We start from the raw sequence: 19068 nt of genomic DNA, 5'->3' as shown, positions 1-19068 counted from the left end.
CCATTCATCTGTCGATGGACATCTTGGCTCTTTCCACAGTTTGGCTATTGTGGACATTGCTGCTATAAACATCGGGGTGCATGTACCCCTTCGGGTCCCTACATTTGTATCTTTGGGGTAAATACCCAGTAGTGCAATTGCTGGATCGTATGGTAGCTCTATTTTCAACTTTTTGAGGAACCTCCATACTGTTTTCCAGAGTGGCTGCACCAGTTTGCATTCCCACCAACAGTGTAGGAGGGCTCCCCTTTCTCCGATCCCCACGAACATCTGTCGTTTCCTGACTTGTTAATTTTAGCCATTTTGACTGGTGTGAGGTGATATCTCATTGAGGTTTTGATTTGGGGAAATCCCAAATCTTAACATCTTCTTAAGTGAAAAAGAAATCTTTGATATTAAAATGGGGGGATGAGTGAAATAGGTAAAGGGGATTAAAAGTATACTTACCTTGAGGAGCACTTGATGAGTAATGTAGAGAATTGAATCACTGTATTACACACCTGAAACTGATATAACACTGTATGTTAACTCTACTAGAATTAAAATTAAATAAATAAATAAAATGTCAGTGCAAGAGTTAGCTTTCTTTGGCTCCATATCTATCTCTCCCCTATAAATTAATTCATTTAAAAACTGCTTCGGGCTCTCTGCTCAGTGGGGAGCCTGATTCTCCCTCTCCCTCTGCTGCTCCCCCTGCTGTGCTCTCTCACTCTCTCTCTCTCCCTCCCTCTCTCTCTGTGTCAAATAAATAAATAAATAAAATCTTAAAATAAATAAATAAAAAACAAAAACTGCTCCCTAACGAACTACACAGGACTATTTGAGATTAGTCATCTCAGTGTTTGTGAAATCTTATAAAATACAAATGTTCCAAATAATAGCTAGATCTTGACAAAAACAAGTAATGAATTATCACCATATAAAGCTAGAAAATGAAAAATATATTTTAGGGGCGCCTGGGTCGCTCAGTCAGTTAAGTGGCTTCTTTCCGCTCAAGTCATGATCCCAGGGTCCTGGGATTGAGCCCCGGGTCAGGCCCCCTGCTCTGAAGTGAGTCTGCTTCTCCCTCTGCCCCCGCTCTAGCTCGTGCTTGCTCACACTCTCTCTCAAATAAATAAATAAAATCTTAAAAAAAAAAAAAAAGATGGGGCGCCTGGGTGGCTCAGTTGTTGGGCGTCTGCCTTCGGCTTGGGTCATGATCTCAGGGTCCTGGGATCGAGCCCCGCATCGGGCTTCCTGCTTGGCCGGGAGCCTGCTTCTCCCTCTCCCTCTGCTGCTCCCCCTACTTGTGTTCTCTCTCTCTCTCTCTGTGTCAAATAAATAAATAAAATCTTTAAAAATAAATAATTTTTAAAAAAATGAAAGAAAGAAAAATATATTTTAAAAGATTATCCAAAGATAAGTGGTGGTATTTTACTATAGTTCTTCTCAGAATTTTGTCTTTACATATGTTTTTTTAATATTAAAGGTCATGCTATACATATAAATTTACATTTTTCTTCTCTTTACAAATCGCTCACCTAAATTATATCATGAGAATTCTGAGTCTGCCTAATATTAAGTCTATATGTTATAGGAAAGGGCTTTATTAAAAGAAGCACTAAAGACACTAATTAAAATTACAACAAATCCATACATTTGTAGAGGGTTTTCCATTCCCCCAGGGCTTTCATGCACATTATCTTGTGTGCTCCCTTCTATGATGGTGGAGGTTTGGCAGAATAAGTAGTATTCCAACTTTATAGTTAAAACTTGAAGGGATCGGACCATAGTATCTTGCATATTCCTTCTGGTCTAGGCAAGCAGAAACTCTGTCTGAGAGCTTTTATCTCATCGAAAACTTGGAAACCAAATCTACCCACCTAAATCATGTATGTATTGAAGGGTATGAGAACAGTTTTATGAAAGTGCTTTATATATCCATTAAGAACTAGGTATAACATGGCTTTATTATTTTCTCTGTCATCATTATTGCTATCTACAGTGATGGCATTTTAATAATGTAGGGGAAACTGTCTTAAATAGTTAAGTTAATAGAAAGTATCTACAGTCACAAATCACTACCACCTACATTTTGTTCTAAAAGGAAAAAAAATAAGCTATTAAGGGAGAGTTACATTTTTTTTCTGGAAGTGAAACTTTTGGTGAGAGGAAGAACACTGATGCCCCTTGGGATACCCCTGCTCCACCGTGGGATGCTATGAGGATGGCCAGGAAGGAAGAAAGAAAGCCTTCGTACTCCTCTTTTTGCTGGCCAAATGGCTAATGAAACATTTGAAATAGACAGAAAAACACAAATAGTAATTATCAATATCTACTTGAAGTTACCTGGGTATGCATTTTTTTTTTTAAAGATTTATTTATTTTAGAGAGAGACAGAGAGAGCACAAGCAGGAGGGGCAGGGAGAGGGAGAAGCTCTCAAGTAGACTCCGTGCTGAGCACTGAGCGCAACTCCGTGCCGGATCCCACGACCCTGAGATCACGACCTGAGCTGAAACCAAGAGTCAGATGCTTAACTGACTGCGCCACCCAGGCGCCCCTCCTAGGCATCCATTCTTGAAAGAAAAGTACATGTTAAGTTTTTGCCATAGTTATTGTGGCTCTTTTTTTATGAAAGAAATATAATATTATAAATATAACAAAAAGCCATTCTCATCACTTTTCCATTCTCCCCAAAATATCAAATGGGCATTTTTGTCCTTATTCCATATGTATGTCCCCATAAACATTCTATTGATTTATGTGTTTTAATTTCTATATATGTCGCTTTGTACTCTGTCCTTTTGAAGTTTGATTTTTTTTTATACTTACCATGTTTTTTTACATTTTTCTCTATTGATACATGTAAATCAATGAATTTATTTTAACAGCTGTATGGTATTCCCTTGGAAGAATGAGCTATCTGTCAGTTACTCATTTCCTTAATGGCAAAAGGTTAATTTGTTTCTCCTTTATTTGCTGATGTAACAGTTCTGAAGTAAATATCCCTGCATGTGTCTCTCGGTACATATGCGTATGACTATCTCTGGCCCAGATGCCAAAAGTTGAAGTTGTTGAGTCATGAAATATGCATATTTTAAACTGTACGAGATAGTGCTTGATATTTATCGGTTATTTCCTTTTTATTTTGTTTTGTGTGTGTGTGTCAAATTTAAGAAATCATCCCTACCCCGAGGTCATACTGAGTATCTTTGCCTTTCTCCTGAATGACTCAAAGATCTTGGAAAGCACAAATTTCCATCCCTTCTCTCATCTTAAATGTTTTATCACTGTCTGTATTTTACTTCCCTCTTATTTTATGACTTTTCAAATTAGTCATTTTTTAATATAGTCCATGTTTATTTAGATTTACTCACGAAGGCAGAAGGCAGTGTTTATTAAACTCTTCGTCACCACCGTGTTTTGCACCCCATTCCGTTCTTTTGGGTTTAATATTTCTACTTCCTGAAGTATATCCATTACATATTTTTTTCAGTAATTATCAGCATATTCTATAATCTTTTTCTGAAAATAATAGTATTTTACCTTTGCTCTTGAATTAGAGTTTAGAGTAGACAAGTCTACATTAATAGTTTTCTTCCATAGACATTTTTTTAAAAGATTTTTATTTATTTATTCATGAGAGTCAGAGAGAGAGGCAGAGGGAGAAACAGGCTCCCTGCTGAGCATGGAGCCCGATGCGGAACTCGATCCCAGGACTCTGGGTTCATGACCCGAGCCAAAGGCAGACGCTTAACCATCTGAGCCACCCAGGCGCCCCCCATAGACATTTTTAAAAATATTATTCCATTGCCTTTTGGCTTCTGATGTTGCTACTGAGGATTCCATCATCAGTCTGTTAGTGGTTCTTAACCAGGGGCAGTGTTGCCCAGCAGGGACATTAGGGAATGTCTGGAGACATTTTTGGTTGTCACAGTTGAGGGGAGGGTGCTCCTAGCTCTAGCGCATAGAGTCCAGGGATGCTGCTAAACAGCCTACAATGCACAGAACAGCCCCCCACAACACAGAATTGTCTGGTCCCAAATAGTGCTGAGATTGAGAAACTCTGATTGAATTGTTGTTCCTCTATAAGTAGTATCTTTTCCCTTTGGTTTTTATTTTTAATTTGTCTTTGTTGTTCTGGTATTTCCTTATGATATAACTAAACGTGTATTGTCATTCATCTTATTCAGGACTCATTGTACTTCTTACATCTGAGAATTCATGTCTTTTACCAATCTTAGCATAGTCTCAGCTATTTTCACTTCAAATATTCCCTCCTCTTCACTTTCTCTTTTCTGTAATTCTTTAAGTCTTATGAGATATATATTGGACCTTTTCTTTCTGTCTCCATATTTATTAACCTGTCACATTTTCCAGCACTTTATAAACTTGGGCTGCATTTAGGTATTTTTTCACATATCTTGTAGTTTACAGTGTTTTTTCTACTATCTGTAATCTGCTTTTAAATGTATCCATTAATTTTTTTTAATCTTTACTTTCTATATTTTTGCTTCTAGAATTTATATATTTGTTTTTCAAATATTTCTTTTAAAATAGTCTCTTCTTTTTAAATAGGATTTTGAGTCTTTTTTCTTTAATTATGTCAACATACTTATCTCATATAATTTTTTAGATTTTAGATCACTTTTCTGCTACCTCAATTTATTGGTGCTCTAATCTTGCTGTTTGTTCTGCCTGCTGACTCATTCATGATGGAAAACATGCTTGTGTATGTTTTGTAATTTCAGATTGTGTCCTTATAGTAAGCAGGACTTGTTTTATCTGTGATAGTCCCTTATGGTTTAAGTGTGTGAATTATTTTTTCTACCAGGAACCCATGGAATATCACCAACTAAGAAACCAATTTTACATTAATTAATAAGTTTGAAGGCTTTCCATACAAAGTAAATGGCATAAATTCTAACCTCAGATCCACATGAGATGAGATGTAGGGATTGCTGCCTTAGCAGGGACTTGATTTTCCCACCTAGAGCCCTGACAAATACAGAGATCTCACTTGTCCTGTCACTGGGCCTCTGGGTGGAATTTTTCTACTTAATATCCTTTCAGTGAATGTCCTTCTAGGACAAAGGTTTATGCCAGAGACTCAGCTATTACTCTCTTTCAACTCCGGGGTTACATTTCCTATCATCTCTCCTTCCCTTCCCTGTCCAATCTGATGGCAGTCATAGCATTCAGCCACAGGCTTACTTCTCTGTTGTTAATTTCCTCCTTATTTCTGGCATGTGCATCTAAAATAACTTCTGTTATATTTCATCAAGTATGATGTAGGGAAGGTTTTCAGACTATGGTATAGCCAGAACTAGAAGTTTTCTTCCTTCACTCCTTTTCTATTTCTTCCCCCACGAGGAATTGATTGGCGTAGGTCAACATGCACTGTATCTGTTCTATTCCAGGATGGGGTCACTGTGTCCAAGTCATGGCTTTTGTGCAATGGGCCTGTTTGTGCAATAGGCCTGCTGTCTCCTTCAGCTTCCTGAGATGCTGTTGGCTTGATAGGAGGGTTAGAGCCTATTTCCTCTCCAGCTGTCTCAACTCCCACTGCCCTGCACACTGTCTGAGCCACCCCCGCCTGCTTCTTTTTTTTTTTTTAATATTTTATTTATTTATTGGACAGAGAGAGAGAGCATGAGCAGGAACACAAGCAGAGGGAGTGGGAGAGGGAGAAGCAGGCTTCCCGCCGAGCAGGGAGCCCGATGCGGGGCTCGATCCCAGGACCCTGGGATCATGACCTGAGCCGAAGGCAGACACTTAACGACTGAGCCACCCAGGCGCTCCCCCCCCACCCCCCCGCCTGCTTCTTGAGTGCACATACACACATTCTTGCTTTGGTCCTCATGTTATTTCTTCTCATATTGGTGTTGTGCTTTGCACAGACCTTCCCTTGAAATAAGGAGGAAAGAACCACTCTCAACTTTAGGATGGAAGAGCAAATACTTTAGGAGACAGGAGTAGTAAGATGAATGCCAGGGAAGGAAAGAAGCAAGAAGTACATTTCTGCCTCTTGTCCTAAGATTGACCTTCCACGTTTACCTTTTATCAAAACACTAGGCTGGAAGTTTGCAGCTGTTTGCCCAAATAAATAAAATGATAACTTGTTTCCCATTTTCCTTTTCATCCTTATGTGTCTCCTCTCTTGGTGAGAAGCTCAGGGGAAAGGAAGAGTCATTGAAATCCTAAAATCCTCATAGAATGTTCCCCTTTGATTCTTCTTAAATGTAAATTTTTAAATGCAATTACTGAATGCACTAAGATAAAATTTTTGATCATTTTTAGTTGAAAACAGAATTAACTGCTGATGCAGATTTCTACTTTCCATTGCTCTTATTAAATTGCAGCTCTTTACATATCTAGTATGCTGCTCTTTTAAGGCTCTTAGACGGTTCTTTAAAAAGAGAAGAGCTAATAATCCACTGGGGAGCTCTTTCATAAAGCTTCCCACATGCTCATTAGTTGGCTTCCACTCAATGTGTGAATCAAATCACTGAAAATTGTATCTGAAGATTACTCTGCCCATTCTCAAAGAATTTTTCAATATTATTCCAGAAATATGCTAATGAATTACAGCAAATTCATCCTGAAATATGTCCTTCTGTGGCATCATTATAATATTGATGGACCATTTTTCCTTGGAATTATGGAGTAGGACAATTTGTCTTATAATATGTATGGCCTGATTTTAAATAATTGACTGCAATAGCGTTCCCAGTGTCTCTTGAATGAGAATGCAGAATGTCACAGAATAAAATTAAATATTCCAGCATTTTAGATTTGTGCCAATACCAGTTTTCCTGCTTTGGTAGCCAGCATTTATAGGATGGATGTATGTCATCATCTGTATAAAACTTTATCATTTTTTGAAATGATTTTTTTTTGAGAGAGAGAGTGTGTGTGTAAGCAGGGAGGGGCAGAGGGAGAGGGAGAGAATCTCAAGCAGGCTCTGCGCCCATTGTGGAACCCAGCTCAGCTCAGGGCTCGATTTCACAGCCCTGAGATCATGACCTGAGCCAAAATCAAGAGTCGGACACTTAACCGACTGCGTCACCCAGGTGCCCCAAATGATTCTTTTAAGCAAATAAGCAGGTGAAATATGTTCCGCAGAAATTGTAACACACCTTCAGTCTTCTCACGTAAGGAAATAATGCAGCAGTTGGATCAGAGACCAGTCATAGTTCAATCTAGGCAATAGCTAACAATTCCTTACTTTTTGTGATTTGGAATACATATACCTCTTTAGCATCTTCAAAGACTAACTTTTGTATTTTGGAAGATAGTTATTTTTAATAAACCTCAATCCCTATCTTTACTGAGCATTTTATCTAAAGTACTGGCTTTGGTTCCACGTCTTGAAACCACTCCGTGTACATTTCTCTGCACCAGCGAAATGCCAGCCCATTCAAGTGTTCATAGCTTGGTCCTGAGGTTCTCCTACAGATAGATCAGTAGAGCTAAGTGGGAGGCTTCAGTGAAAGATCCCAGCCCTTCACACATCTCCTGACTGAGAAGTGATCGCTCATGCTGGCGCAGGGAGACAGGCATTTCAGCCAGCTCAGCCTCCAGTCTGCACTTCTTTCTCATAAATGAACATGATTCCGAGTGTGTTCCTCTCAGAATCATTCTGAGCCTATTCCAATAGGTCTGTCGTCCATTTTCCGTTGTGGTACCCAAAGCTGAATGCACAATGATACATGCAAGTTAGAATGTGGCAGAGATAAAAATGCCACGTCTTGGGGCTGACATATACACACGTACAGAGGTAACAATTTATTTTATTTCTCTTCTTCTCTTTCTAAATAAATGAGTTTCTAGAAATGCAGTCACCCTTTCAGGATGCCGCCATTGACTCATTCAACTTAATTTCAGTGGAACTCCAAAGTCTTTCATATTGGCTGTCACTAAGCCAGGTTTTCCATCTGTGCAGTTTGTCTTCACTGTGTATATGCAGCACGTTCCATCTTATCTTTGTTGAATATTATCCTGGAAGATTAGAAACATTGAGCTGGACCATAAACAGTTCCCCACCCTACAGTTACGTGTTGCTTATAAACTGATGGACGTAGGAACTAAGGACAGTTTTATGGCATTCACAAGATATGAAACTCCCAACGAGGCTACTTCTATAAATCAGTACTCTTTGGGTCATCCAGTTAATAAACCGCTTAAATATCTTTCTGTCCTAGCGACATTTTGTCTGCTAAAATCTTACGAGAGTCCTTGTAAAAGAACCTGTCAGGAACCACTTCCAGTTCACCTGTGCCTCCCATGTCTCTACCCATCAACGATCACGACCTGTCAAAACACACTAGATCCTAGTGATCACGACTTCAGGGGTCAGATGCCATTCCTAACTATTTGTAAGTTCCCAGAATGCCCCAGCCGTATCACACTCCAAGCTCTTTGTTCATGTTACTTCTCAGTCTTGAGTGATTCCTTTTCTACTCTTCTCTCATGACTCCTCTCAAAAGCCATTTCCACAGGGAAGCCTTTCCTCCCCTTTCCATTCTTGAGGTAGAATTAATCATTTCTCCTTTAAGCAACTACTGTAGGTGTGAAAGGGCCTATAATGCACCAGGCAGTGGGTGGGGTAAGGAGGGCGGGATGGACACAGATGTGTAAACAAGCAAATGCATGAGCATTGCATTGTGCACCAAGGAAGTGGCTCTAGCCCATAGCATGGTCCTTGAGAATTATGTAATGAAGGACTAAATGTTGATTAGGAGTCATAAAGAAAAGTCAAGATCTTAGGTTAGGTTCTAAGAAATTATGGGTAGTGATGAAAACTCATTCTTTAAATTCATTTATTCATAATATATGTATTTAGTGGTAATCTTCCATTACTTTACAGAAGAACTTTGCTATGATTTTTCATTAGGGAAGAGTAGTTGGTGGAGATTTTCTTTAAGATCAGGGGTCAGAGACCTAACAAAGTGCTGCCAAATTATTAGACACAATTTTTGTATCCTTAAGAGGCTTTGAAGAAGAAGGAATGTTCTGGAGGCAGATGCTTCTACCTCAGAGTAGCTGGGCCCATGAAATAAAGGGAGCATTTTATAGATGGTACAATGGATCCTAATAAATCAGGGATGTCTCAGGTGTTGTTTGTGAACTTCCACCAATGAAATACGCTAGCAGCATCAAGGGGCCCACGAAAATAATGATGCATGGTTCAAAGTGTGCAGAGGATGTAAATTGTGCTATAAAAATATAAAACATCAGGAGTCTCTATAAATGGAACTTCTACTCAGAGCACATTCTACACAGGAACAGTAGAATCTGGGCACTCAGACCTGGATAATGGATTTTTTAATAATAAAATTATGCCTTTAGCATATTGTCTTTATATACCTTCCTATATCCTCCTAGACAGAAGCCATCTAAAAACTTACTAAGTTTGAATTCTAATAGGAAGAGCAGAGCTTATCCATAACAATGAATTGCAGCAGACCCTAATTAGAGACTGCACATAGTTGTGAGGGACGTCTGTGAGTATTTCAAGATGACTTCTGTCCATAGCAGGATAAATGGCCCTAGGTAGAGTGAATGCATTAAGTCTCTGCTGATGCTCTACCATTTTCTCCTTGATCTTTCATGAATCTGGCCAGTGAGGGGGACAAACTCCAACCTCTCTATCATAGCAGATTCCTTATAAAGCTAAAAGGGACCTTAGGAGAAATGTTTGCTAACTAATGACTTAAGAATCTTTGCTGAAAGGTGGGTCAAATAATTTGTACTAGGTGACACTGCAATGCAGTTTCCACAGGACATCTGCAAATTATGATCTGCCTCATTTTAAAAAAGAGAAAGGGAAGGCAACAGCAATGTCATGGAAAAGGTTAAGTGTTGGAATCTTGTAAATCAAATTCAGTTTTTTAACTCGGCTGCTTGCAACTGTGTGACTCCAGACAGGTCTCTTAGCCTGTGGAACCACCATTCACTCATCTGTAAAATGAAAAAATTAATATGTCTAAACAGGATTAAATTAGGTGCCTAATTATTTTGGTCCCCTTATCCTTCATTAGTATCAAAATGACAGACGACTCAGGTGTTAGACATTCCTTTAAAATTCTGTCATCTTTCTCTTCAGTGAGAAAGCGAGAATCAAGTTAAGAATGACTCACATGTAATTATTCTAATACTACATACTGTAATATTTTGTTCTCCTTCATTGAGAGAGCACTTGAGAATAATTTACGATTTTTGCAAGTCATCAATCTGTCACCCTCTGTGGGAAAATATCTGTTAAATGCATAAAGAAAGACTGAGAGTTATTAAGCAAAATTGATTCATACTTGCAGAACACAGCTCGAAATGCTAACACTTGGTTGGGTAAGAGTTTAGGAAGCCCTGGAGACTAAAATTACAATCATTGCTTTAAATTTCACTGAATACAAGTAAGTGCATGAGTTATGTGTGGGCTACATATGGTTCATTAGCCCTTTTGTTTCAAAGACTAGTGATAAAATCAACCAACTAAAACCATCTATAGACAGATGATGTTTTAAATTTAAACCAAGTCATTTTTATTTTTAAAGAAATGTGCAACAATTTTTAGAGGTCCTTAAATAGCAAAAATTTTAAATCCACTTCCCTTTCTAAACAAGCATTATATTAATATCAAGATGTATTTCTATATCTTAAATGAAGGTCATTTGATCAGTAAGCTCAGTATTCGAGCAGTAAATATTTTCTTTTCTTTCCAAGTTTTTATTTAAATTCCAGTTAGTTAACATACAGTGTAAATTTAGTTTCAGGTGTAGAATTTAATGATTTAACACTTACATACAACACCTGGTGCTCATCACAAGTGCACTCCTTAATCCCCATCACATATTTAACCCATCCCCCCCCGCCCACCTCCCCTCTGGTAACCATCGGTTTGTTCTCTATAGTTAAGGGTCTGTTTCTTGGTTCTCCTCTCTTTTTTTTTCTCCCCTATGTCCATTTGTTTTGTTTCTTAAATTCCACATATGAGTGAAGTCATATGGTATTTGTCTTTCTCTGACTTATTTCGTTTAGCATAGTACTCTAGCTCCATCCATGTCATTGCAAATTGCAAGAATTCATTCTTTTTATGGCTGAGTAATATTCCACTGTATATGTATACACCACATCTTCTTTATCCATTCATCAGTTGGTGGACATTTGGGCTCTTTCAATAATTTGGCTATTGTTGGGTAAATACACAGTGGTACAATTGCTGGATCATATGGTAGTTCTATTTTTAACTTTTTGAGGAACCTCCATACTATATTCCAGAGTGACTGCACTAGTTTGCCTTTCCACCAACAGTGCAAGAGGGTTCCTTACTCTCCACATACTCGCCAATACTTGTTGTTTCTTGTGTTTTTTATTTTAGCTATTCTGACAGGTGTGAGGTGATATCTCTTGTAGTTTTGATTTGTATTTCCCTGATGATGAGTGATGTTGAACATCTTTTCATGTTTCTGTTGGCCATCTGTATGTCTTCTTTGGAAAAATGTCTATTCACGTCTTCTGCCCATTTTTTGCTGGATTATTTGTTTTTTGGGTGTTGAGTTACATAAATTCTTTATATATTTTGGATACTAACCCTTTATCAGATATGTCATTTGCAAATATCTTCTCCCAGTCCATAGGTTGCCTTTTAGTTTTGTTGATGTTTCCTTCACTATGCAGAAGCTTTTTTATTTTGATGTAGTCCCAGTAGTTTATTTTTGCTTTTGTTTCTCTTGCCCTAATGGACCTACCTAGAAAAATGTTGCTATGGCTGATGTCAAAAAGACTACTGCCTATGTTTTCTTCTAGGAATTTTATGGTTTCAGGTCTCACATTTAGGTCTTTAATCCATTTTGAATGTATTTTTGTGTATGGTTTAAGAAGTGGTCCAGTTTCATTCTTTTGCATGTTGCTCTCCAGTTTTCCCAACACCCTTTGTTGAAGAGACTGTCTTTTTTCCATTGTGTATTCTTTCCTGCTTTATGAAAGATTAATTGACCATATAATTGTGGGTTTATTTCTGGATTTCTATTCTGTTCCATTGATCTATGTGTCTATTTTTGTGCCAGTACCATACTGTTTTCATGACTACAGCTTTGTAATATAACTTGAAGTCTGGAATTGTGATGCCTCCAGCTTTGCTTTTCTATTTCAAGTTTGCTTTGGCTGCTTGGGGTCTTTTGTGGTTCCATAAAAATTTTAGGATTGTTTGTTCTAGCTCTGTGAAGAATGCTGGTGGTATTTTGATAGAGATTGCATTAAATCTGTAGATTGCTTTGGGTAATATGGACATTTTAACAATATTTGTTCGTCCAATCCATGAGCATGGAATGTTTTTCCATTTCTTTGTATCCTCTTCTATTTCTTTCATAAGTGTTCTATAGTTTTCAGAGTATAGATCTTTTACCTCTTTGGTTAGGTTTATTCCTAGTTTAGCTTATGGTTTTTGGTGCACTTGTAAATGGGATTGATTTCTTGATTTCTCTTTCTGCTGCTTCATTAATGGTGTATAGAAACACAACAGATTTCTGTACATTGATTTTGTATCCTGCAACTTTACTGAATTTGTGTATCAGTTCTAGCAATTTTTTTGGTGGAGTCTTTTGGGTTTTCTATATAGAGTATCATGTCATCTGCGAATAGTGAAGTCTGACTTCTTCCTTACCAATTTGGATGCCTTTTATTTCTTTGTGTTGTCTGATTGCTGTGGCTAGGACTTCCAGTACTATGTTAAATAATAGTGGAGAGAGTGGACATCCCTGTTTTGTTCCTGACTGTAGAGGAAAAGCTCTCCTTTTTTTCCCATTAAGGATGATATTAGCTGTGGGGTCTTTCATATGTGGCCTTTATTATGTGAGGTATGTTCCCTCTAACCCTACTTTGTTAAGGGTTTTTATCATGAGTGGATGTTGCACTTTGTCAAATGCTTTTTCTGTTATCTATTGAAAGGTCTTATCCTTTCTTTTATAAAAGTGCTGTATCACATTGATTGATTTGTGAATATTGAACCACCCTTGCAGCCCAGGAATAAATCCCACTTGATTGTGGTGAATGATTCTTTAATGTACTGTTGGATTCAATTTGCTAGGATTTTATTGAGAATTTTTGCAGCCATGTTCATCAGGGATATTGGCCTGTAGTTCTCTTTTTTAGTGGAGTCTTTATCTGATTTTGGCATCAAGGTAATGCTGGATTCATAGAATGAATTTGGAAGTTTTCCTTCCTTTCCTATTTTTTGGAATAGAGAAGAATATGTATTAACTCGTCTTTAAATGTCTGGTAGAGTTCATCTGTGAAGAGATCTGGTCTTGGACTTTTGTTTGTTGGGAGTTTTTGGATTATTGATTCAACTTCTTGGCTGATTGTTCAAGTTTTCTATTTCTTCCTGTTTCAGTTTTGGTAATTTATATGTTTCTAGGAATTTACCGTTTCTTCCAGATTGTCTAATTTGTTGGCATATAGTTTTTCATAGTATTCTCTTATAATTGTTTGTATTTCTGTGGTATTGGTTGTTATTTCTCTTCTCTTATTTGTGATTTTATTTATTTGAGTCCTTTGTCATTTCTTTTTGATAAGTCTGGCTAGGGGTTTATCAACTTTATTGATTTTTTCAAAGAACCAGCTTATGGTTTCATTGATCTGTTCTATTGTCTTTTTTAGTTTCTGTATCATTTAGTTCTGCTCTATTCTTTATTATTCCCTTCCTTCTGCTGGTTTTAGGTTTTTGTTGTTGTTGTTCTTTTTCCTTACACCCTTTAGGTGTAAGGTTAGGTTGTTTATTTGAGATTTTTCTTGCTTCTTGAGGTACGCCTGTACTTGCTATAAACTTCCCTCTTAGGACCACCACTTTTGCTGCATCCAACAGTTTTGAACTGATGTGTTTTCATTTTCATTTGTTTCCCTGTATTTTTTTATTATGTTTTGTCACCATACAGTACACCATTAGTTTTTGATGTAGTGTTCCATGATTCATTGTTTGTGTATAACACCCAGGGCTCCATGCAGTACTGCCCTCCTTAAGACCCATCACTGGGCTAACCCATCCCCCCACTGCCCTCCCCTCTAAAACCCTCAGTTTGTTTCTCGGAATCCATAGTCTCTCATGGTTAGTCTCCCCCTCTGATTCCCCCCCTTCATTTTTCCCTTCCTTCTTCTAATGTCCTCCATGCCATTCCTTATGTTCCACAAATAAGTGAAACCATATGATAATTGACTTTCTCTGCTTGACTTATTTCACTTAGCATAATCTCCTCCAGTTCCATCCATCTTGATGCAAAAGTTGGGTATTCATCCTTTCTGATGTCCGAGTAATGTTCCATCATATATATGGACCACATCTCTATCCATTCGTCTGTTGAAGGGCGTCTCGGCTCTTCCCTGTATTTTTTATTTCTTCTTTTAGTTCCTGGTTGACCCATTCATTGTTTAGTAGCGTGTTATTTGACTTCCATGTATTTATGGTTTTTCTAGATTTTTTCTTGTGATTGACATCTAGTTTCATAGCGTTGTGGTCAGAAAAGATGCATGGTATGACTTCAGTCTTTTTGAATTTGTTGAGGCTTGTTTCGTGGCTTAATATGTGATCTGTTCTGGAGAATGTTACATGTACACTTGAAAAGAATGTGTATTTTGGGGATGGAATGTTCTGTTAAAACCATTTGTTCCAGTGTGCCATCCAAAGCCATTGTTGTTGATTTTCTATTTAGAATTTCTATCCATTGATGTAAGTGGAGCATTAAAACCCCCAACTATTATTGTATTATTTATCAGTTAGCTCCTTTATGTTTGTCATTAACTGTTTTATGTATTTAGGTGTTCCCATGTTGGGGGCATAGATGTTTACAATTGTTAGATCTTCTTACTGGATAGTCCCCTTTATAATGATATAGTGCCCTTAATCTCTTGTTACAGTCTTTGGTTCAAAATATAGTTTGTCTGATACAGTATAGCTACTCTGTCTTTCTTTTGATGTCCATTTGCATGATAAATGATAAATGTTTCTTCATCCCCTCACTTTCAAGTTGCAGGTGTCTTTAGGTCTAAAATGAGTCTCTTATAGGCAGCATATAGATGGGTCTTGTTTTCTTATCCATTCTGACACTCTGTGTCTTTTGATTGGAGCATTTAATCCATTTACATTCAGAGTAATTATTGATAGATTTGTATTTAGTGCCATTTTATTACTTGTCATTGTTTCTGGAGATTTTCTCTTTTCCTTTTTGTCTTTGTCACTTTTGGTCTTTCCTTTCCACTCAAAGAGTCCCCTTTAATATTTCTCGCATGGGTGGTTTAGTGGTCATGAACTCCTTTAGTTTTTGTTTGTCTTGGAAACTCTTTATCTTTCCTTCTATTCTGAATGATAGTCTTGCTATCATTGGGTAGAGTATTCTTGGCTATAGATTTTTCTCATTTAGCACACTGAATATCATGCCACTCTCTTCTGGCTTGCCAACTTTCTGTTGAGAGATCTGCAGATAGCCTTATGGGTCTTTCCTTGTAATTTAGGGACTTCTTTTGTCTTGCTGCTTTAGGATTTTTTCTTTATCATATATTTTGCAAATTTAATTACAATGTATCTTGATGTTGGCCTACTTTTGTTGATTTTGATGGGCATTCTCTGTGCCTCCTGGATCCGGATGTCTGTTTCCTTCTCCAGATTAGGGAAGTTTTCGGCTATTATTTCCTCAAATAAATTTTCTGCCCTCTTTTCTCTCTCTTCTTCTTCTGGGACTCCTATGACATGAATGTAATTACATTTGATGGAGTCCCTGAGTTCTCTAAGTCTATTCTCATGATCCATAATTCTTCCTCTCTTTTGTTCTGCTTCCTTATTTTCCATAATTTTATCTTCTATTTCACTAATTTGTACCTCTGCTTCTTCCAGCCTTGTGTTCATTACATCCAGTCTGTTTCCAATCTGTTATTGCATTTTTCATTTGACTGGTTTTTTTTTAACTCTTTTATCTCTGTATTAAGGGCCTCCCTAAAGTCTTCCATTCTTCTCTCTAGCCCAGTAAGTATCCTTATGATTGTTGCTTTAAATTCTCCATCAGGCATATTACTTATATTTGTTTCAGTTAGATCTCTGACCATGACCTTATCTTGTTGCTTCATTTGGGATGAATTCCTCCATCTTGGCATTTTGTCTAAGTCTCTGTCTTTTGCTGTGTGTTCGAAAAGCCTGTTATGTGTCCTGGTTTTGAGAGTAATGGCTTTTTGAAGAAGTGGTCACGTAGTATCCAGGGCCTGGCACTTCAGGTGTGTGCTGTGTGCACTCTGCTGCTGTGTTTTGGCTGCTCTGTCCTTCAGGCCAGTTGTCTGCAGAGGTTCTCCTTGCCTGCATTGGGCAGTGTTTGGTCCTTGGCCAGAGTGCGGTGAGTTTTAACTAGGTGTGCTCTGCTGTGCTTGTTAAATGAGACCTGATACTACTTCCACTAGAACTGAAGCCTCGCAGAACTCTGGCTGGGAGACGTGGTGTGGACAGGGGTTTCTGCTGGTCTTCTGGGGAAGGGGCCCGCCGCGCTGGCCCTGAGACACACTTGTCCAAGAAGGGCAGTCCCAGCAGAGCACAGGGGTTTGGGACCTGGTGTAAGCAGGTCAGGCAGCCAGTGTCAGTGCTGTACTGTTAACCGCAAGTGGCTCTGCGTTTATGCTGAGGGGCAGGGGAAGGAGAAGGCACCCACCAGCTCTTTTGTCCCTGGAGAGGCAACTCTGCAAATGCCACCTCTCACAGATGCTCTCTAAGAAGAGCAAACTGTCTCCGCATGTCACCTGGGCATTCCTCAGATGATGCCGTCTGTCCCCCACCCCCACCCCCAGTCTGCTTGCTTGCCTTCCCTCCAGGAGTAGGGCAGTGCCTCAGGTCTCTGTACCAGCCAAGCCTGCCAACCTTTAAAACTCCAGTCTTCAAGACCCACGGGTTGCAAAAACTCATGAAAATCAACCCCTCTCATTTTCCCAGCAAATGGCTGTGGGGAAGTGTTCTCTGTGTGCATTCCCCTGAACACTCCTTTTTCTCTCACCTTTGTCCAAGACCAGGGCTCCCTCCCCTCCACAACACCCACGATCCTCTCCCCCACACCATGTCTCTGCACTTACTTGTTGTGGCCCCTTCTCTCCCTCTAGTTGTGCAGTTTGCTCTGTCCATCCTCAGGTTGATTTCTTGGGTATTCAGAGTGATTTGATAATTATCTAGTTGTGTTTGAGGGATGACGAGCCTGTAGAGTTCTCCTACTACACCTCCATCTTAATAAATATTATTTTAAAGAATAACAATTAAAAATAGTCATTGTTGGAAAGAGTAAAAAATAAATAAAAACAGAATTACGAAGACGCAAACACCTTTTCTCAAATATTATGCTCAGTTATTGTTCCTTTCCTCCCAATCTCATAGCTATACCCTTGCTGGTCCTGACACCATTGAATGCCTGGCCAATGGCAAATGGAATGGAAGTAACCAGCAGTGTCTGGCTGTCTCCTGTGATGAGCCCCCCAACGTGGAACACGCCTCTCCGGAGACTGCCCATCGGTTATTTGGAGACATTGCCTTCTACTATTGCTCAGATGGTTACAGCCTGGCAGACAATTCCCAGCTCTTTTGCAATGCCCAGGGCAAGTGGGTTCCCCCAGAGGGTCAGGCCATGCCCCGTTGTATAGCTCATTTCTGTGAAAAGCCCCCATCTGTTTCCTATAGCATTTTAGAATCTGTGAGCAAAGCAAAATTTGCAGCAGGGTCAGTCGTGAGCTTTAAATGCACAGAAGGTTTTGTACTGAACACCTCAGCAAAGATTGAATGTTTGAGAGGTGGGCAGTGGAACCCTTCCCCCATGTCCATCCAGTGCATCCCCGTGCGGTGCGGAGAGCCACCAAGCATCATGAATGGCTATGCAAGTGGATCAAACTACAGTTTTGGGGCCATGGTGGCTTACAGCTGCAACAAGGGGTTCTACATCAAAGGGGAGAAGAAGAGAACCTGCGAAGCCACAGGACAGTGGAGTATCCCCACACCCACATGCCACCCTGTGTCTTGCAATGAACCGCCTAAGGTGGAGAATGGCTTTCTGGAGGTAAGAGAGTAATGAGTGAGTGGCCCGTGGCTTTCATCACTGACAGCCAGCCCCCTGTGGCTAACCTGGAATTCAGAAGCAGGACACTGAACAGATTAACTATTGAAAAACACAAGTGGCTAGACCTATAGGTAGTGAATATTAGAGAGAAGTTGATAGAGATCAGTAATCCTTTTAATGTATAGCTTTCTACCTTCTGCTGGCATGTAGGCATTTGAAGTGCTTTGCAGCAATACCTTAGCCCTAACTATGAAGTTAGAATGAGCCAATTTTTCATATAATATTGTTTTCCTTTGTAGAAGAAGTTATTCCAAGATGGATATATATTTTATAGAAATCAAGGTCTAATGGAACTTAGAGAGATCTAGTATCATTTCTAATTTTTAGACAAAAGATGAGGTGAATCATCCATTCACTATAATGCAGTTATTACAGTTCTCTTTCAGTGGACCTAAAGGTAGTTTCACCAGGACAAAGGGTTCTATCAGATCCACACATATTTTCCTTTCACATTAATATGTGCCTAATCTATTTCCCCAAATCAAGGGCTATTTTAAAAAGACAATATTCTAATTAAACATTATGTAAAAACCCACACATACATAATACCTTTTCTCCTTTATATTCTAAAACAGTAAACACCTTCCAATGTAGTAGTGTTCCATTGGAAGAGAGTATATATAGATAAGGAGGCTTTCTTCATTTAACAAATATCTCTGGAGCTCCTACTAGGTGCCAGGTAAGCATTGGAGAGCTAGTATTCAACAATACAGATTAGGTCTGTGATGGCGTGGAGCTTACATGTGTGTGGGATACCCAAGAAATAATAAGTAAACAAAACAACGAATTACGTCCACTAGAGCAAGAAGTTCACTATAGCGTGCAAGCTAGACTTTTTACCATGATAATCTTTTTAACATTTGCATAACTAACTCATCTTTGGTAGTGCCTAAAAGTGACCTGTAATCATATTAGTCACTTATTTATTTAAGTGTTGAGATCATGAATATTAACTTTTGCTTT

The 19068-nt window shown here is 38.7% G+C and overlaps 1 protein-coding gene across 1 annotated transcript in view; it reads left to right on the top strand.

Annotated features, from left to right (window-relative positions):
• SVEP1 (sushi, von Willebrand factor type A, EGF and pentraxin domain containing 1) overlaps positions 1–19068 on the top strand; it is a 193061-nt gene that overhangs the window by 135377 nt on the left and 38616 nt on the right. The window contains exon 37 of the mRNA XM_036090877.2: positions 17373–18045. Within this exon, the coding sequence (XP_035946770.2) occupies positions 17373–18045 (673 nt within the window). The remainder of the gene's footprint in view (positions 1–17372; positions 18046–19068) is intronic.

This window comes from Halichoerus grypus, chromosome 14 (assembly GCF_964656455.1).
Source record: "Halichoerus grypus chromosome 14, mHalGry1.hap1.1, whole genome shotgun sequence".
Lineage (NCBI taxonomy): Eukaryota > Metazoa > Chordata > Mammalia > Carnivora > Phocidae > Halichoerus > Halichoerus grypus.
This window is presented reverse-complemented; position numbering and strand designations above follow the sequence as displayed.